This window comes from Culex quinquefasciatus, chromosome 2 (genome assembly GCF_015732765.1).
Source record: "Culex quinquefasciatus strain JHB chromosome 2, VPISU_Cqui_1.0_pri_paternal, whole genome shotgun sequence".
In the NCBI taxonomy this organism is placed as follows: Eukaryota; Metazoa; Arthropoda; class Insecta; order Diptera; family Culicidae; genus Culex; species Culex quinquefasciatus.
Genome location: NC_051862.1, coordinates 23,694,495 through 23,715,617, shown reverse-complemented (window position 1 = coordinate 23,715,617; position 21,123 = coordinate 23,694,495). Strand labels below are relative to the sequence as shown.

Sequence of the window (21,123 nt, the reverse complement as noted above, 5' to 3'; positions counted from 1 at the left end):
TACGACATTGCTCTTACGGCCTTTCGTCTCATTTAACGCGTGTACCGTAAGAACAAGAACAAGATTTTTAAGAAAATGATTCCAGACTACTTATTTTGTCGTTTCAAACCGAAACATGGAAAAAACAATATTTATTTAAACAATTAGCCGTTTTCAAAGTTGGGCTAGATAATATCGAAGGCCGCCATCTTGGGCCCACAAAAAGAGGTACGCTCAGTTTGTATGGAAGCTGTCAACATGTTCCCGGGCTGGTTTTACGCCGACTCGATTTAGAGGTTAGAGAGGAGTAAACTGTTTACATGGACTTAGCACAGTTCGAAGCGGTCGTCGATTTTGTTTGGGGAAATTCGCCAACAATCGACGAAGACCATGTAAACAGTGCACACGAGCTGTCAAATTACGTCACGGCGTAAAACCTAATTTAGTTGTAATGTTAAGGACGTATTAGACTATGACCAATTTGTTGACAATTGAGTAACCTACGTGCGTCTAAAGTAAAGTGAGGTTAAATGTTGTCAGCCAGCTGGCCGGACAAAATTTAACCTCAATCTTTTTCGTGTACGTACACGCAATACATGCGCACGTTGGTGGATTTTCTGCAAACAATTCACGTTTAACGAAAGTGATGAAGGAGCTATTCCACTACAGCAAACAAACTCGCACTTTTTGTTTGTTTAACAATACAACTCAGGTAACTATATTTTTTTTAAACCCGAGTTGCATTGTTAATTTGATTTTGGTTAACCGCGGTAAATTTTCATGAAATATTTCGAATTGTCAGAAATGCACCAAGGCATTTACCGCATTAGGTTTTACAGCGTGACGTCATTTGACAGCTCGTGTGCACTGTTTATATGGTCTTCGTCGATTGTCGACGAATTTTCCCGAACAAAATCGACGACCGCATCGAACTGTGCTAAGTTCATGTAAACAGTGCACTCCTTTCTAACCTCCAAATCGAGTCGGCGTAAAACCTAATTGATCACACTAAAAACTGTGGTAGAAAAGTATCCACCGCGATCAATTTTTGACAGTTCGACGCCAACGAATTATTTCAAGAAAATTTACCGCGGGTAACCAAAAACAAACAAACTCGCACTTTTTCGTGTTTGACATTTTGCCAAACTCGCAAACAAGACAGAATGTATGCAGGCTGACGTTTGTACAAACAAAGCAGGCAAACTGTCAAAAAGTGCGAGTTTGTTTGCCGTAGTGTAATAGCTTCTTGAATTGCCGATATTATTGTTCATAATGAAGCTTATTTTCCAGAGTACAATAGAGAATTTGCAGCAAAGCTAAAAGACACGTGTCGCCACCTATGAACAAATAGCGTAAACCTATGATTTTTTGAAAAAATGTGTTTTTTCCTTCCTAATCAACATTTTTATAAAACTTATGCCGGATTCGAATGAGAAAAATTATGTCCAACAATTTGGTGTATAACTTTCCAATATTTGTTTGATTTTTCTATGAGAAAACTGTAGATTTAGAAAAAGATAGTAATTTGGACTATTTGGCAAGAAAGTCTGTCAAAAATCAATACAAATTGTTGAATATACGTTAACACATCTGTTATCAACTATATAACTGTTTATTTCATTGATATATACGGGGAAATTCATTTTTTCGTGTTCCAAAACATGTTTTTTAAAGAAAAAGGTCACAAATTTTTGCGCGCCCAAAAGTTGATGTTCATTATTTTAAAGCAAAAAAATTTTCTCGTCTTTTGCAACCAGTTTCATGAAGATTGATGCAGGGAATCATGAGAAATAAGCGATTTTGTTCTTTGATCGACAGAAAGGCATACGACTTTAGGCAAGTAACCTCATTTTGGCGCCACCTACATTTGAAACGCAGTCGCGCTGCAAAACCTCAATACAATGCCCAAATTTGTAAATATCGCTCTGATATCTAGAAAAAGCCTACACCTTAGTTTTCTAGCGGCCGCTTTCTGTTTTGGGCGATCTGTTTCACATTTTACACAAATCTGTGTAACGTTTAGAAATTTTTGGATAGTCCACCTGGTTGGAAATGGTGGACGCATTTCTGGCGTTCGTCTGGGGGCTTGCGCCAGCCATCTGGCAGAATTTTCCCCAGATTTCTGGCGAATATGACACAAACCGGTCGTGCACGGTTCAACCGATTGAACTGGTTGATTTTGTTGCCAGACAGCAGAAATTTTGCCCGATTTTTGCCAGATTCGTCTGGCGGTACGCAAATCTTGACTAGAATAAGTGTGTCTGAACCGAGGTCTGAACTGCACGACAAACGTCCGCATGTGCCAGCTGACACTTAAACACTCAGCCAAAACACTCTTTACCAGCCATAAGGATACCATATATTATTTTTCCATACAAAAACCATATAGATCTCATAGGTGTACTAAATGGATATTTTTCCATAAGGAGACCTTATGAATTTAATGTACAATTTTTTGTTGCGTTCATAAGCAAACCTTATAAAATGCAAATGTTGTGAAGCTGGCAGATTTTGGTGTCTATATGGCAAACTTATGAATAGGAGAGCAGAGCTGAGCCAGTTCGTTTCGCGGTGCCTGTCCGTCGGGACGCATTTTTTTTCGCGTTCCGTTTTCGTCCATCGTCGTCGGTGTGTATTTCGGGTGAGTTCGTGCGTGTGTGTGTGTGAAGGTGCGGCTAGCTCTGGTTGTCACGATGACAGCAGAGCTGAGCCAGTTCGTTTCGCGGTGCCTGTCCGTCGGGACGCATTTTTTTCGCGTTCCGTTTTCGTCCATCGTCGTCGGTGTGTATTTCGGGTGAGTTCGTGCGTGTGTGTGTGTGAAGGTGCGGCTAGCTCTGGTTGTCATGATGACAGCAGAGCTGAGCCAGTTCATTTCGAGGTGCCTGTCCGTCGGGACGCATTTTTTTCGCGTTCCGTTTTCGTCCATCGTCGTCGGTGTGTATTTCGGGTGAGTTCGTGCGTGTGTGTGTGAAGGTGCGGCTAGCTCTGGTTGTCATGATGACAGCAGAGCTGAGCCAGTTCGTTTCGCGGTGCCTGTCCGTCGGGACGCATTTTTTTCGCGTTCCGTTTTCGTCCATCGTCGTCGGTGTGTATTTCGGGTGAGTTCGTGCGTGTGTGTGTGTGAAGGTGCGGCTAGCTCTGGTTGTCATGATGACAGCAGAGCTGAGCCAGTTCATTTCGAGGTGCCTGTCCGTCGGGACGCATTTTTTTCGCGTTCCGTTTTCGTCGATCGTCGTCGGTGTGTATTTCGGGTGAGTTCGTGCGTGTGTGTGTGTGTGAAGGTGCGGCTAGCTCTGGTTGTCACGATGACAGCAGAGCTGAGCCAGTTCGTTTCGCGGTGCCTGTCCGTCGGGACGCATTTTTTTCGCGTTCCGTTTTCGTCCATCGTCGTCGGTGTGTATTTCGGGTGAGTTCGTGCGTGTGTGTGTGTGAAGGTGCGGCTAGTTCTGGTTGTCACGATGACAGCAGAGCTGAGCCAGTTCGTTTCGCGGTGCCTGTCCGTCGGGACGCATTTTTTTCGCGTTCCGTTTTCGTCCATCGTCGTCGGTGTGTATTTCGGGTGAGTTCGTGCGTGTGTGTGTGTGAAGGTGCGGCTAGCTCTGGTTGTCATGATGACAGCAGAGCTGAGCCAGTTCATTTCGAGGTGCCTGTCCGTCGGGACGCATTTTTTTCGCGTTCCGTTTTCGTCGATCGTCGTCGGTGTGTATTTCGGGTGAGTTCGTGCGTGTGTGTGTGTGAAGGTGCGGCTAGCTCTGGTTGTCATGATGACAGCAGAGCTGAGCCAGTTCATTTCGAGGTGCCTGTCCGTCGGGACGCATTTTTTTCGCGTTCCGTTTTCGTCCATCGTCGTCGGTGTGTATTTCGGGTGAGTTCGTGCGTGTGTGTGTGTGAAGGTGCGGCTAGCTCTGGTTGTCATGATGACAGCAGAGCTGAGCCAGTTCGTTTCGCGGTGCCTGTCCGTCGGGACGCATTTTTTTCGCGTTCCGTTTTCGTCGATCGTCGTCGGTGTGTATTTCGGGTGAGTTCGTGCGTGTGTGTGTGTGAAGGTGCGGCTAGCTCTGGTTGTCATGATGACAGCAGAGCTGAGCCAGTTCGTTTCGCGGTGCCTGTCCGTCGGGACGCATTTTTTTCGCGTTCCGTTTTCGTCCATCGTCGTCGGTGTGTATTTCGGGTGAGTTCGTGCGTGTGTGTGTGTGAAGGTGCGGCTAGCTCTGGTTGTCACGATGACAGCAGAGCTGAGCCAGTTCGTTTCGCGGTGCCTGTCCGTCGGGACGCATTTTTTTCGCGTTCCGTTTTCGTCCATCGTCGTCGGTGTGTATTTCGGGTGAGTTCGTGCGTGTGTGTGTGAAGGTGCGGCTAGCTCTGGTTGTCACGATGACAGCAGAGCTGAGCCAGTTCGTTTCGCGGTGCCTGTCCGTCGGGACGCATTTTTTTTTCGCGTTCCGTTTTCGTCGATCGTCGTCTGTGTGTTTTTCTCGTTAGTCATGTATTTGATACACATCACAGTCGGATTTATTTGTTCTATGATTTGCAATTGTTTCACGGGAAGATTCTTTTTAAATTGCGTCAGCAAAATATAAATTATCATTCAATTCGACCATTCGTTTCCCGCGAATCACGGCGACAAATATTGTTTCAACGCGATTGTTCAAGTCCTTCAGATAACATCATAACTCTTCAGTCATTAATTGGTCGCTCATCTTTTAATAATTTAAAAGTATAAATAGTCTCAGGGCAACTCTACGTAAATATGTTACGCTGAGTTTAATATTTCACCTTTTAATCACACATAATTTTGATTCTATCTTTCCACAGCCGGCTGTCTAAGATTGAATCATTTATGTTAAACTCAACACCAAATAACCGGGAACGGTCTCATCCGCATCATCCGATTGTTTGCCTTGAGAATACATAATACATCACCCTATTCAACAAAATTCATTGATTATTGGGCCACATCATCATCCTCTATGATGAATCCTGGCCATTACCCTTTCCCACTAACAAAATCCCAAGTAGAAGTAGTTTTCCGGCACACGCGGGGGTGTGGATATCGTATAGAACCCACCCTTGGTAGCAGCCTGTGCTAACTAACATTCCCGTCCCATCCCCTCGAGATCTACAAACTGACATGGCGGGCGCCGTTGGTGGCCAACGACTGTTTCCTATTCGCACCGGCTCTAGTTTTGATGATCGTGATGTTCTATCTTTTCAGCGCATTCATGCATGCTGTTGATAAGGGAAACATCATTTGATCGTTGAAGCGTGTGACCAGTTGTGCTGATGGGATATTACGGTCCTGTTCAGCAACGGAGAAGGACAACCATGGGTGGTCTCTCATGCTCATGCTCATGCTTATATGGCAAACTTATGAATAGGATTTTTTCCTAGATTTTCTCACTTAAAATTGTGACTGTATTGATTTGAAGATTTTTTAAAAGTTTATTTCCGTTATATTACAAAAAAAAAACAGATCAGATTATACGAGTCTCACTACTGGTCGTGGCCGCTTTTGAATCTAGGACGCATCAACTAGTTTTCACATTCAGTCCCCCAAGTCGCTGTTAATGTTGCTTGGGCACCGGTGTACGCGGATCGTTCCTTCGACCGATGGGTGAGGATCGTCTCGGGTCGATCGGGAACTGTTGGAACGCTCGTGGTCGGACACGTGGTCTAACTGCATACATACGGAGGTGATCTCGATTATGTTTGCATCGTCCGCTTCTCGTTGATGACCTTCTGCTTTTCCTTCGAATTGATCACGATCCTGGATGAAAAGGGTTAAACTTTTTAAAAAATCTAAACTATGCTAAATCTATAAATCGTTGAACCCTGAAACTTACACAATATGCTCCTGGTTGACGTCTTGTAACTGTGGCGGTGGCACTCGCTTGGGCCGTTCGCTTGCGCTACTACGTTGCGTCACTACCGGTGGCTTTGTCGTAAATTTCCGGTTAATAACGACATCGTCATCGTGATGCTGCTGCTGCATTTAACAGAACGAGACTAAGGGATGTTAGACGAACATCGGGAAGTGTGAAGGAAACGGCACCACCTCAAACTCCACGTCCACTGCAGCATGACCTCATGTTGCGACTCGTAAATTTCCGACGGCGAAAGTGTATGGTTAATCTTGTCGTTGGTTTTAAACAGCCGGTTGCTTCAGCTGCTCACTGATAACGCCGGAAACGGATCGCGTCGAAGAACAGGTATGAGTTGCGCTGCGCCTTCAAGACCTGGAAGCTAGTCCGGTCGGAAATATTCAATACTTTAGTTTGAAACCTAAGGTTACAATAACTTACCAAATTAAAGTTCGGGTTTGACCTGCCCTGGCACAGAACCAAATCGCGCAACTCGTCGTGCCGCTCATCGACATGGCTACCGGTTCTGACTTTATGGCCGGGTTTTGAGGAGATGTTTGATCGTAGGAATGATAAATAGCGCGGTCGAGTCCTGAAACAATAATAAAACATATTATGTAGTTGCAATAAAAACGAGATAATTCACTTACATACTTTCTTTTTCCAAATATGTTCACCATCCTCTTGCTTCGACTGGTCTGCTTTTTTCGCCATCATGAAATATATTTCTATAAGGTTTTCATATGACTTTTTCACATAAACAATTTCAATAGATTTCATACGCCAACCTTATAAAATGTATAGGAACAGCAATCAGTCATATAGTAAACATATGGACTTAATAAACGACGATTTTGATAGCATTTATATGGCTGGCCTTATGAAATTCAAAACTTATTTTGGCTGAGTGAATTTACCAGGACCTGGTTATTTTCCGAGTGGGCAGGATAGCCCCTTTCGAAAACTACCGACGCACCTCTCAAAATCAACTGTGGTAATCGCCGGCATCCCGTCAAAATGATCAACCCACCTTTTTCGTGTATCGCACCGTTTTGACGTTTCTCCCCTGTTTCTTCGCAACCGCCCTCGCGCCGATTCATCTGCGCAACCGAAACAAAAAACAACAACAAATCCGTCGTCGCAAGTCCCGTTTTTCTGCTCAGCTGTTTTAAAAAAGTCGTGTTTTTGTGAATTTCTGCTCGAACACTCGCCTGCAAAATGGTCGAATCGGTGGCGGACGAGTGCAAAAACCCGTCGGACGATGGGCCGCAGAACGTGCTGGACACGTTTGCTTCGGGCGATTTGAGCAGGATCTGGGAAATTATCCGGGGGCTGGAGGCGGCTGAGTTGACGGAGGACCGGTTCGAGGAGGCCTACGAGGAGTACACGGAACTGCTGGCCAAGTACCAGGAGCAGCCGCACCTGCTGGATGGAAGTTTGGAGGAGCTGGTCGAGGGGATTTTGAGGTACATTTTGGAGGGTGAGCGGGACAAGTTGATGAAGCACCGGGCGGCTAAGTATCTGTACCAGATTTGCAAGGTGCGGACTTTTAAGGCTTTTCAGAAGCACTTGCCGCACGAGATTCGGCATCTGAGCTTTGTGCTGGGGTACTTGGAGCAGCAGGATCTGGAGGATTGGGAGAACTGGGAGACGCGGTTCATTTGCCTGTTGTGGCTTTCGCTGCTGGTGTTGAATCCGTTCGATTTGAGCCGGCTAGATGGGAACGAGGGTGGTCCTACGACGATGGACCGGATTTACCGGGTGTGCAAGGAGAGTTGTTTGAAGGAGGACAGCTGCACGCCAATTGCGGCCTTTTTGGGGTCGAATTTCCTCATCCGGAACGACGTGAAAAAGGTTTATTTGGGGGATTTCTTTGACTGGACCATTTCCGCTTCGGATATTGTGGTTGATCCGAAGATTGGACCGCTGTCGGGAATCGCGTGCGTTTTGAAGCACGGCAAACGTGACGATTTGCTTCCGTTTGTGGGGAAACTGGCCGAGTGGGTGCTCCACCTGGATTACGAAAAGATCTGCAAGAATTTCAAAGTCTACAAGCAGTGCATCAAAATTTGCCAACGGATTGGTTTGGTTTTACTCCCGCCGCGGATTGCCAAGTGGCGCTATCAACGGGGAGCCCGCTCTCTGCTGGCCAACGTCCAGCGAACCGTTACGACGGCCTCATTGCAAGCAGACTCTTCAACAAAACCGGAAGAATCGTCTCCGGACGAGGCCGAGGACGATGAAGACGACGAAGTCCCGGCGGAGATTGAAGAAATCATCGAGCGACTCCTGCTCGGTCTCAAAGTCAACGCCACCATCGTGCGGTGGAGCTCGGCCAAGGGCATTGGCCGCATCACGAACCGGCTCCCAAAAGCCCTTGGCGACGAAGTCGTCTCCTCCGTTATCGAACTGATCAACCCGCTCGAACAGGACGACGCCTGGCACGGTGCCTGTCTCGCCCTAGCCGAATTGGCCAAACGAGGTCTGCTGCTGCCCTCGCGCCTTCCCGAGATCGTCCCTCTACTTCTTCAAGCCCTAGTCTACGACGAAATCCAGGGCTACCGTGCCGTTGGCCAGAACATTCGCGATGCCGCCTGCTACATGAGCTGGGCCTTTGCCCGGGCCTACCATCCGACCGTCCTGGCCCCGTTTGTGGAGCGAATCGCTGCGGCACTGCTCGTTACGGCCGTGTTCGATCGCGAAATCAACTGCCGCCGGGCGGCTTCGGCAGCGTTCCAGGAAAGCGTAGGCCGGCTGGGAAATTTCCCCCACGGCATCGACATCCTGACCACGGCCGATTTCTTCTCGGTGGCCGTCAGGAGCAACGCGTTTCTGCAGATTAGCGACTTTATCGCGCAGTTTGACGAATATCGCCGGAAGCTGATTGGTGAGACTTAAAGTTACGATCATCGACTCTCTCTAACTCTAATCATCCTTTACAGACCATCTCATCGCGAAGAAGATCAACCACTGGGACACCAACATCCGCGAGTTGTCGGCGCAAGCGCTGAGCAACCTGTCCCGGCGAGATCCCGAGTACATGCGCGACACCATTCTGCCCAAGCTGTTCAACTTGACGGAGACGACCGACCTGAACGCGCGCCACGGAGCCACGTTGGCCATCGGGGAGATCATTTTGGCGCTGCAGAAGCTCGTTGAGGAAAAGGGAGACGGCGAGCACGGCGGTTATCTGTCCGAGGAGATTGTCGAGCGAGGTGGCCAGCTGGTGATCAAGTTTCGCCAGCGGGGACAGTTCAAGGGCATGAGCGGAACGTACATGAAGCACGGATGCGCCAGCTTTATCAAGAATTGTAGCGAGGCGAAGCTGACGCTGACGGTGGAGCAAATTGGTAAGGTTTTGACGAAGAACTTTTTACTTGATTCTTGATTTTCAAATTTTAGAATGCAAAATAGGGGAACAGCATGTAATGCCATCGTGCATCTAATGTTGGTATATCAGCACTAAGGTGTTCAATTAAAGCTTCTAGCAAGGTTGTTAACGTTAAAATTATATTCGTTCGATAACTATAACAATATTATGTAATAAATAATCAAATTTTTGACGTAGAATTATTATACGTCTTACTCGAAGGTACTGGGGTGCCATTTCAAAAAACCCGGGCCGTCATCCGTCATACGCTTATAACTTCCTTCCCTCAAATCGAATCGGCACGATTTCTGCTGCATTCGATTCGAAAAATATTCAGCAATTTGCTATTAAATTTTCAATGTTGGGAAAATAGTTTAACTATTGAAACAACTCAAAGTTTTAAAATGTTTTCAAAATGCAGAGATTTTGCAAGCAAAATGAGCGCTTCCCACTCACGGACGGGAATGTCAAGTACCTATTTTGAGAGGAAAATTACCCAAGCACCGCGACCGAGCCCATTCTATCTCATCTCATTCAGTCTCGAGCTCGTTGACAACAAGGAAAGTTTTGGAGGAAAAGGAGTCGGAAGTTTGAACCGATGACGAAGAAGAGGAGGGGCAGCCCCCTTCCCGGCCCGCCGGTTGACCCCCCGCTGGCGAAAAATCCTTATGCGCCGCTCGCTAACCCTGGACCTGCAGCGGTAACCGTTCCGCGGAAGGAGAAGCTTCCGCCTTTTTTTGTGAGGTCGATTGAGGGTAACCTCAAGGCCGACCTCGACGCTTTAATCAAACGTGGCCTCAAGGCCACCCTGAAGCTGTGCACAGATGGGTTCAAAATCATCGTGCCATCGAAGGTCGAGTGGGAGCAGTATCGCCCGGTCCATCGGGATGTTACGCAGTGCTGGAAGTGCCTGAATTTTGGCCATGGCGGCCGAAACTGTTTTCTCGCCTCGCGCTGTCCGAACTGTGGTGAAAACCACGACCAAGCCCAGTGTGCCGCTGAAATCCTGGTGGCCAAGTGTTGCAACTGCGGTGGTGATCATCCGTCGACCGATCGTACCTGCCCCAAGCGTGCTGAATTTATTCAGTTCCGGAAGAACGTGGCTGCCCGTTAGAACAACGGTCGTCCGAAGCCATCCCCAATTAACCAGGAGAGCTTTTCAGCTCTTCCCAACCGCAACAGAGTTCCGAATCTCGAGGCAATTCCGCTTCCGGGCCTGCGGCCTAAGCCAGCTCCGAATCCGGTTCCGCCCGGCTTCCAGAGATCTGACCCAACTCCAGGAGACAAGTCTAACCCGCCCGGCGATGGCCCCAGACCGAGAACCAAACTGCTCACCGCGGCTGAGCTTCTCAACACCTTCAAAATCATGTATGCCAAGCTCATGCAATGCCAAACATCCTCATCTGGAACTCCTGCTCTATTGGCAGGAAAACATTGGAACTAAACGACTTTCTTCGATCTAACAACATTAAAGTCGCTGCCATTTCGGAAACGCACCTTAAGCTGTGGGTGCCAGACTACGTTGCGGTTACACTCGAGAGAACGCGTTGCAAAAAGGGCGGCGTCGCTGTCCTGGTGCATCACTTGGTACACTTCCGGGTCCTACCCAGTCTACAGACCAAGTTCATTGAGGCGGTCGGAGTTGAGGTCGACACCTCGACGGGCCCTGTCGCAGTCGTGGCTGTCTACTGCCCCAAGCAATGTCGGATCGTTGACGGATCGCTGGCCGACTACAAGAACGACCTACTTAAGATGACGCGTCGCTTTCCACGATTCATCATCGCCGGCGACCTCAACGCCCGGCACTCGCTCTGGGGCAATCCAAGCAACAACAGGAATGGGAACGTACTTGCGAAGAATCTTCAAGCAGGCCATTACGTCGTCCTGCACCCGGAGAGCCCGACGGTCTTCTCTCACGCTGGCGTCGGTTCAACTCTGGACATCGCCCTGACGAACTTGTCAGAGTTTTGCACACCTCTCCAAGCTCTCACCGAACTCTCCTCGGATCAACCTAGAGGCCAGGGTCAACGAGAAACAGCGTCTGAGGAGGCACAACTACCATCGTGCCAACTGGATTCGATTCAAGCAGTCTGTCGACGACCGGGAGGAGGAGAACCCGGTGCTAGACTCGAAGGAAGCCATCGACCGAGCCCTGCTAGTTCTCGAGGACTCCTTGAACGAGGCCAAGGACCTGTTCATCCCTACGGCCGAGGTTTCAAGTAAGTTTGTGAACATTGACCCTGAAACCAAGAGAATCATGTCCCTCAGAAACGCGGTTAGGAGGCAGTATCAAAGAACTGGGAACCCAGGTAGGAAGGCTCTTTTCAAGAAGTTGAATAAGATTGTCTCGGTCAGGGTAGAAAAGTTCAGGAACCGGCAGTTTTCAAAACACCTCAAGTCCATCCCACCCTACTCTAAGCCCTTCTGGCGCCTAACTAAGATCTTGAAAACAAAACCCAAACCAATCCCGCCCCTGAAATCCGATGACCTTGCCGTCACGCCCGTTGAAAAAGCCAACCTTATCGTGGGTCACTTCCTGACCTCGCATAACCTGGGACGTGATATCGTAAGCCCAATGGAGTTTCCCGTGCTTGAGAGCATCCACCAACTTGCCCACACGCCGTGGGTGCTGCCGGACGACCAAAAGATCACGCTGGAGGAACTCTCCGGCTGGCTGAAAGGACTGAAGAACATGAAGGCACCGGGCTTCGATGGGATCTTCAACATCGTACTGAAACACCTGGGGGAAAAAGCGCGAACCCTTCTTGTGGCCATCTTCAATCGCTGCCTGGAGCTGGGACACCCGGCAAGGATCCGTCCAGCCCGACCAGCTATCGGCCCATCAGCTTGTTGTCTTCCCTAAGCAAGCTGTTTGAGAAGCTGATCTACCGCCGCCTCCTTGCCCACGTCGAGGAAAACAACATCCTGCTGGACGAGCAGTTCGGCTTCCGCCGGGGCCATTCGACAGTCCACTAGCTGCAGAGAGTCACCAAAATGATCCATCGCGCCTAGTCGGTTTCGAAAACCACCGTAATGGCGCTGATGGACATAGAGAAGGCGTTCGACAACGTGTGGCACGACGGTCTGGTACACAAGCTGTTGCAGTTCAACGTTCCCATCTACCTGGTGCAGGTGATCTCCGACTACCTGGATAGGAGAACCGCCCAAGTCAACATCGGAAGCTCTGTATCAGACCCGTACGATTGCCCAGCTGGAGTTCCTCAAGGCAGCATCCTGGGCCCGCTGCTCTACAACCTGGACACTTCCGACATTCCACCTCTGCCCGGCGGCGGCACGCTTTCCCTTTTCGCCGATGATTCGGCCATCAGCTACGAGAGGCGGAACATCCGACATCTCGTCACCAAACTCCAGAATGGCCTGGATGTCTACACGCGGTATCTCTCCGACTGGAAGATTTGCGTGAACGCGGCGAAAACGCAAGCAATAGTGTTTCCCCACCGCAACACAGATCGGCTCAAACCAACTACAAAGCTGAAGGTGGTCTGTGTCTGTGTTCGAAGTTTGTTTACATGGCAGCTGCGGTTTTGTTCGCATTGAATTTGCCATCTCTTTCTAGTAAAAGTCAACTCAATCGGAATTCAATTCGAATCGTATACGAATTACGTTTCAACAACTGGTACGTACGCATCTCACGATTCATGATCTTATTCCGTTAATGTATTTCAAGTATCTAGCTAATTCTTCAAAATTAAGATATGGAAAACTCTATGTCAACATATCAAAACATTACGTAGTCTACGCCATTCCGGTTGTGTCTGTGACATAACTACTTTAACTTTTGTTTTTAGGTTTTATGTTTGCAAATCGTTTTTCGTAAATATCTTTTGACAGGAAAGGACTACGGGGAACATTTTTAATAGCGACTTATGGGAAGCAAAGAGGGATCGAATGCGACCGGAAGTGTCCAAATCCGTTCAGCCATTTCCGAGAAATCACAGTGACATTTTTTAGCCAATTTTCAAGTGATTTTCCTTCCTTCCTCGGAGAGGAAGCCAAAACCGCTGTATCTTCACAAAGATTGGAGATATGACATTAGTCAATATGAAGACTTTTATATAAAATTGTCTGGAAAATCGATTACCACTATCGGTTTTGCCTTCCTCACTTTACTGAGGAAAGGCTATAAAATCACTCGAAAAATGAACTTCTCACTTAGACCTCCTAGACCCACCTTTATGTATACCTATCGACTCAGAATCAAATTCTGAGCAAATGTCTGTGTGTGTGGTGGGATGTTGATCAAAAAATTGTCACTCGATTATCTCGAGACTGACTAAACCGATTTTGTCCGTTTTGGCCTCATTCGATCCGTCTTGGGGTCCCATAAGTCGCTATTAAAAATTATGCAGTTTAGTTAAGTACTTCAATAGTTATGCTAAAAAAACGATTTTGACAAAAGTCCGGAAGATTTAAAAAGGGTGGTTTTTGTAAGAAAATCCGGCATGCTATACATTTTCAAAATGGTATTCAAAAGATCTTTCTAACGCGTCCAAAACATTGAAGAACTGACAACCCTATCAAAAGTTTTAAGCACTTAAGCGAGGGGCGGGACAATAGTAAGAAATTTAATTATTTAATTAATTAACGGTAGGAATTAAATATATTAACGATTGTTTACGTTCAAAACAACGCCACCTCTTCTTACACTACATTGATTTGACATTTTGACACCGCGCGTGTTTGTTGTTGTGTTTGGCGCAAAATTTGTGTCATCGAAGAGCGGTCGAGCAGGAAAGTGCCAGCGCGGTACAGGCAAACCGGAAAAGTTGCGCAGCGTCATCCAGGGCGGTAACCAGGACGTACTGGACGATATCGAAGCTGGCCCAGCCGGAAGATTTGTTGGAGAAGGCCATCGAGCGGCCCACCTGGATGCTGCGTTTGTTGAAACGGATCCTCGAATCGAATTCTTCCCACGTCATTTTCCACAGATTTCTCCGTAACACTCCCGCCAAACAGCTGGGCATGTTCAATGCGGCCTACCAGAAGTGGTTTCCCCTGATGTGTCCCTACCGTTGCAACCTCATCACCGCCGAGTCCTGGATGTTCGTTAGTCCCGTGATGACCTCCAGAAGCCAGATCGTCGGTACTACCATAAGCCCGGTGGAAAAGCAATCGCCGGTTGAACGAAATGAGAAGCCGCCAACGTCGTTATTCCAGACACTCAAGAACCGGCCAACCTAACATGGTGGGGCTATTATTGAAATAAATGAAACAACAAAGTTGAGATATTTTATTTTTTCAAAGCATTGTACCAAAAAGTCATCATCTAACGTAATTAAAAGTCACTCCAAGTACCTAATTAACTCGGATGATAACAATTGTCTACTCCTGAATGCTTTCGTGTCACCCGTTCTTGAACCTCCCAGCGTTAATGTGGCCATCTTCCCGCATCATTTGCCGGATGAACCATTCCAGCATCCGAACGCTAGTGCACCGCAGAGCGCCGTTTTCGTCAGAGAGCTCGTAGCTTGGCTCGTAGTGCAGATCACTTTTGCGGTTGCACAGGAGGTGCAATTTCTTTTCCACCGATGTCGAATTGTTAGAGGCATCGCTGTAGCAAGACACCTCCAGCTGCAACGAAATCTTGCTCTCGTCCGACGTCTGATTGTTAAGCTTAAACTCTATTACTCCGTTAAGGCGCGTCCCAGGATCCGCATCGCACTTAACCAGCTACTGGAAAATGTAATCCGACTCCACCGGCTGCAACTTCCCCGTCAATGGCACGTTTAGATCGGCTTGGTCCAAAATCTCTTCAGCTTCACGGCGTCATTCTTTTTTACACGAAACCAAAACAAGCTTGACAGCGGAGTGCGCGAAAGAGACACGAAGCAAACCAAAGTTTTCAAAGCAGGTGTGGCGCTGTCAAATGTCAAACGACATGAGGAATTTAATTCCTTAATGTATTAAATACCGATAATTAATACATTAAGGCCTTTGTCACGCCCCTCGCACTTAAGTGTTCTTTAAGCACCTTTTCGAGGCCGGATCTCAGATATTTTGATAAAAATGCTGTCCAGATCTCTCATACGACCTATCGTTGGATAGGTATTCAAAAGACCTTTCTAACGCGTCCAAAACATTGAAGATCTGACAACCCTATCAAAAGTTATAAGTACTTAAGTCACGAGGTGGTCACTCCAAATATATTGCATTTATTTCATAAGTTAATCCGTATGTCCATCCATATTTACGTGCATACACCATTCCTCTATGAATTTTATTTCAGTGTTCACAGCTGTCATCGCAAACGCGCGCACTGTTTACAAACAACAACAAAAATCAATCTGTCTCTATTACGTTTTCCGGCCGGGCAATTCGTTGGCGCTCTATTATCATCCGGCAATTTCATGGGCCAGCAGCTTCGTCGTAGTAAATCCGGATTTTCCATTGTTTTGTGTTGAATTTAGTGCGTGTTTGGACTCAGTAAGGCACCAGCAATCGAGATGGTGGTAACCCAGGAGGACAAGTCGTTCGAGCTGCTGGACGTGGACCCTCAGGAGACGGAGGACGACGGGGCGGTGGTGGTGCTGGACTCCAAGCGGAAGGGCAAGCGCACCGTAATCAAGACTTTGACAAGCCAGACGTACTTTTTGCCCGTGTTTGGCCTGGTTGATCCAGAGAAACTCAAGCCGGGCGATTTGGTGGGCGTAAACAAGGACTCGTACCTCATCCTGGAGACACTTCCGTCCGACCGAGCAGTATTCGGACATTGGCGGGTTGGACAGGCAAATCCAGAAATTGATTGAGGCCGTCGTGCTGCCAACGACGCACAAGGACAAGTTCAAGAACCTGAGAATTCATCCACCGAAGTCGACCTACCTGAAGCTGGCCGGCCAGTAGCTGGTGCAGATGTTCATCGGAGACGGTGCCAAGCTCGTCTGGGACGCGTCCGCACTGACCAAGGAAAAGTCGCCGGTGGTTTAATTTCTTTTTATTTGTGAAATCAGATTTTTTGTATTGTTAGATATGATGAAAAAAAAACGATATTGACCGTCCCTCCTCTCCCTTCTCCCCCCATGCGACAACTCGTTGGGTTGCGAGCAGGTGCGCATACTTTTTCAACTTGCTATTCGGCCCCACGATGAACGTAAAGATCCGTTCCTGCTTCAACCACTTTGTTATCTCTCGATCCCAGTTGTCCACCAAACTGCTCGGAGTCATCAGAACCCGCTTCACAACCGGCTGCCCGTAAGGTCCCTGATTCTTCAAGGTGTAGATCAACGCCAACGTCTACAACGTCTTCCCCAGTCCCATCTCGTCGGCCAAAATCGCTCCGAGTCTTCGCGTTTCATTCCCAAAACCCTTCCCGCTGGTGAGGCCGCAAATGCTTAGCCACGCAGTACGGAACGCAACCCTTTGTTATACTTCCACTGATCGAACGAAGGCTCCCGCATCATCAACGGAACAAAGTCCTCCGCAATCGCTTCCTCCCCACAGTCCCAACCAGCTCGACACCCGTGTCGACACCACAATCGGACTCCCGGCGCACATCTTCTCCGCCGGCGGCCTAAACCCTCCTCTCGCCTCGAATCGAACCCTCTTCACCGGCGCATCATTCTCCTTGGCCACCTCCCCATCAATCCGCTCCACCAGTTCAACCTCCTTGCTCAACCGCGAACCCTCCTCCAGCTCCTCCCCCTTCACCAACCTGGAGCTCCCAATCACCTTGCCGTCCTCGTCGCCCAACGTGACGCTCTTCCCGCCCACGATGGTCAACGTTCCGTCGCCCTCCCACGTTTTGTGCTTTTTGGTCGTTATTTTGCCCCAGCACACTTGCGTTGTCGTTGGTTCTGCGGGGGTGTGCAACGGTGCCGGCTTTCTGACTGCGACGGCTTGGGCTTCCAACACGCGGGCATGGTTCTTCGAGCTGGTGAGCAGCTCCAGCATGCCCGGGTCCGGTTGGGCTTGCGGTAACGGCTGCGGTCGGATTGTGAAGGTGGTGGAAGATCGGCCGGCAGGGACCGCTTCATCGACAGTCCTAGGTCCTAGCTGCCGTCATCACCCGCATTTGCTTCTTTAGTAGAAGTGCTAACGTTTCTGGTCCTGCCGTCCCAATCTTCGTAGGGCACCGAAAATCCTGAAGGTGACAAAATATACCTCAAGCTGGATTGGAGCGGTGACAGTTTGTAAATCAAGGAAACAAACCAGTGACAGTTCTGAACTGTCACTATCCACACTGAACAAAATTTAATTCCAAATATCGTGCAGATAAATAATATTTACGCTTGTATTTACGATATTTACGAAATATTTACGGAAGTAAATCCAATGCGCTACGGATCAACCATGTGCCCAACCCCGTGACTCAACACTAGGAAAGATTTCAGGAGAAAACAACACACAGTAAATAACAATTAGTTTTTGAACTCAAACTAAAAATATAACAGTTTTTGCTTTAATGAAAGTTGATAGGCACACTATAGATGGTTAGGCGCTTATACTTACATCAAACCCTACGTAATGTACCACCCCCGGCCGAGTTAAAATGCGTAACCGGAAAAGAAGGTGTGCATGCCTGGCACGAACACTCAAAGCGTGCGCTAGCGTGTTGCTCGTACTGACTCAGAGCAAGGGTGAGATGTAGGTGTAAGGGCAGTGCGTGTTCGTCGGGAACCTGGTGCATAAGATCGGTCAAGGCCCGTTCTTACACTGAAAATTGCGAATTGCGCATTTAATTTGTTTGAATTTAAATTGTTTTACACTCAAACCCCGATTATTTGACATCAACTGTTGTCAAACGAACGGGGTCACCTTTTAGTTTGACACCCCTTTTACACGGAGTTCACACACACTATCAAACGTTTGTTTTGATAGTGTGCGTGAGCGCCGTGTAAAAAGTGACAGTTCGTCACTTTTTAGTTTGACTTTGACCAACCAACGGGGTACAAACTAAAAAGTTTGTGAGATTGGAAGTTTCTAAGACTTTGAATTTTTTCATTTCAATATAAATTTTCAATTTTCTAACCTTTAAGTGAAGCAATTTTCAATTTTGATTGAAATAATCCGAACTTAACGATAAGTTACAAAAATCAGTGTGTTAGTGAAAATAATGGAATAATTATGGGTCTCCTTTCACAGAATCCTGGCAACTCCTGCTGGACGAGTCTATCGTGGACGAGAAGACCAACACACGAGAGCTGGCGGTGTCCGCATTTGCTTCTTTCTGCACCACGTACTATCGAGCGGAAGATCCGGCCAAGCTGGCAGCCCTGATCGATCACTACCTGCGGGACATCCGCAACACCCAGATCGAACACAAAGCCCAAGGCGTCGCGTCCGCGCTGGGAGTTCTTCCGCGGTTCATGCTTGAGCACCGGCTGCCGCAGATCTTGGACGTGCTCGACGAGAAAACGGTCCTTCCGGAGTTGCTCGCTGTCGGGTACAACCACTCCGAGATGCGACGGGACTGTATCAAGGCACTGGCCAACATCGTGCAAACGGTTGGCTTCGAGGACGCTACGCTGGATTTGGACAAGGTCTACGCGATCTACTTGCGAGCGCTGGAAGAGTACGCCATAGACAACCGCGGGGACATCGGATCGTGGGTTCGCGAGGCAGGAATCTGCGCCCTGCATCAGTTTTTGACCACGTGTCCACCAGGGCTGTTGAAGCCGGACCAGGTGCAGCGCGGTATGGTCGCGATTGCGAAGCAGTCCGTTGAGCGAATCGACAAGATCCGTGCGATTGCTGGAAGGTTCTTCGCCTCGTTGATCTACCACCAGCCGGATATTCCCCACATTACGAATCGCGACGCTTTGAAGAAGATCTTCCCCGAAGACACCACCGAAATTCTGTGGCTATTCCCGCATCACACATTCCCTCTGTTTATCCAGCTGCTGGACATTCCCGAGTACGTTCCCAGCATCACCGGTGGTCTCATCCTGTCCGTCGGCGCCCCGACCGAATCTCTGCACAGCTGCGCCGCCAAGATCATGAACGAATATCTCAAAGCGCATCAGCCGTTCATTCCCACGTTCGGAACAACCGCGCTGAACATCCTCCAGGAAAAGACCCCCAAAGACACCCTCGTCATGACGTCCGCGTTCCAGTTCATCTCCGAGCTGCTCCAACCCGCTACCAACTCGCGAATACTTCTATCGGACGCCGATGCCACCTTCCCCGAGGCGATCTTCGCCCTCGTCAACGACCTTATCGTCCACAGCAAGAAGCACCTCAACTCGATTCCCGTCTATTGTGCGCTCATGCTTGGGCCCGCCATCTGCCGACGGGTGCTCAGCAAGCTGGTCATGTACCTGGGCATGTTGTGCGTCAACATCCGGCGTGAAACGGCACTGAAAATGTACGAAACGCTGCTCGTGTACGGCGACCAGACGTGCATTCCCGAGGAGAACCTGGACGAGGTGTTGGCCTGTCTGAGCGAGGAAAAGTGGGACGGTGAGCTGGAGGACGCACGCCGCATTAGGAACCAGCTGTGCGGCCTGATGGGCATCAAGGCACCGGTCGCGAGGGTTAAGAAGTGAGGAGAAACGCTTGGAATGCACTATCTACTAACGCTTACTAAACAGAAATTATTTAGATGTTACGCTTGACGGAATGGCCTTACGTTTGTTGGCGAAACAGAATGCACGTTTGAGTATTAAAAATGCTTGCTAACCACTACAAAAAGTAGAATGATTCCTAAAGCATACCGAAAGTCCGTTTCATCGGTTTCATCCATCACTTGCGCAACCCTGCGTAGATAAAAGAAATTCTATCATCTCAACTTTTTAACGGCATTAGGTAGCTGCTCAACCGTCGACGAGAAAAGGCACTCTTTGCTGTTAAGTTGTGTCTGTCTCGGCTTACGAGACATGGATCAACATCGTCGGAGAACTAGGTAAGGTTGCATTACTTACTACATACATTTTCTCTTTCTCTCGTTCACATTCCCGCTCGGACCGCCGGCGAAGTAAGAGGTCGATTTCGTCGCGTATCTGGAGAAATTATCAACACCACTTCAACTGCTGCTGTCGGCAGCTAACTCGAGAAAAATGACGCCGGGAGGCGGAGGAACGGGCGTCAAACGTCCAAAGCCAGACATGACGAGGCAACGAAGAAGTTGCTTCAAAACAAGAAGTACTTCACGTGGGCGTCTGCGAACTCTGGTCAACAATGCCAAGGCGACCGCTACCTAAAAGCTCACCGGCCAAGGAATCAAGATCGTGTGCCCCACGGTGGAGGAATACAACAAAATGGGCAGGCTGCTCAAAACATGGAAATAGCATTTCTACACGCACGACCTCCCGGGTTCTCGGCCTTTCAAGGTCGTCATCCGAGGCCTGGGAGATTTCAGTGTGGAATCGGTGACTCGAGCCACTCAAGGTCTTCAAGATGACGCGGAGAGACCAGCAGGAGAAGAACTATCGGGACCACTTGTTTCTCGTCCACTTCCCGAAGGCGCTTGACCAGATCATCGTCCAATGGGAGACATATCGAGGCGCCAATCGATAGCCTCGCCTTTGGCCGCGGCACGCGCAATTGTTTCATGGACACCAGGTGCACAAACTGCGGTGGGAAGCACAAGAACGAAGATTGCATCGCGGAAACCAAGTGCGGTAACTGCCAAGGCAAACACCAAGGGACCGACGCCAAGTGCCCGGCCAGGAATAAGTTCAACGAGAAGGTGACTCGCGTCCAGTCGGTTCCAGTGGTGGTTCCAAAACCTGCACCCCCCAAGGTGCCGATTCCCGACTTCCCGAAGGTAAGCGACAACAATTCCCCACACCAACGTGAGGATGGACCGAGTGCTGGCGCCGGCGCGTCACAGGAACTTTTCTCGAAGGAGGAATTGGTCCGGATCTTCTTGGAGATGTCGGACGCACTGAACAGTTGCGTAAACCGTGCTGAAGTTATCAAAACCCTCGGGGTGTTTGTGATCAAATACGGACGATA

At 48.6% G+C, this 21,123-nt stretch overlaps 2 protein-coding genes across 4 annotated transcripts; one reads left to right on the top strand and one right to left on the bottom strand.

The window, feature by feature from the left end:
• Window positions 1–5,457: 5,457 nt before the first annotated feature.
• LOC119767635 lies at window positions 5,458–6,703 on the bottom strand. 3 transcript variants are annotated; one of them, XM_038256621.1, is made up of 4 exons: window positions 6,491–6,703; window positions 6,282–6,432; window positions 5,823–6,222; window positions 5,458–5,765 (listed from the first exon to the last, which is right to left on the bottom strand). In XM_038256621.1, exons 3-4 carry the CDS (start codon window positions 5,969–5,971, stop codon window positions 5,525–5,527), a joined length of 390 nt encoding a protein of 129 aa, XP_038112549.1. In that variant the 5' UTR covers window positions 5,972–6,222; window positions 6,282–6,432; window positions 6,491–6,703; the 3' UTR covers window positions 5,458–5,524. The 3 variants fall into 3 exon arrangements, with proteins under 3 accessions (XP_038112549.1, XP_038112548.1, XP_038112550.1); XM_038256620.1 differs by having other exon boundaries at window positions 6,495–6,703; XM_038256622.1 differs by having other exon boundaries at window positions 5,458–5,746; window positions 6,495–6,703.
• A 220-nt stretch (window positions 6,704–6,923) lies between these two features.
• Window positions 6,924–19,851, top strand: LOC6048207 (tubulin-specific chaperone D). Its single transcript, XM_001865125.2, has 3 exons — window positions 6,924–8,727; window positions 8,783–9,190; window positions 18,310–19,851. The coding sequence occupies exons 1-3, from the start codon at window positions 7,059–7,061 to the stop codon at window positions 19,710–19,712; spliced, it is 3,480 nt and encodes a 1,159-aa protein (XP_001865160.2). The 5' UTR covers window positions 6,924–7,058; the 3' UTR covers window positions 19,713–19,851.
• The last annotated feature ends 1,272 nt before the right edge of the window (window positions 19,852–21,123 follow it).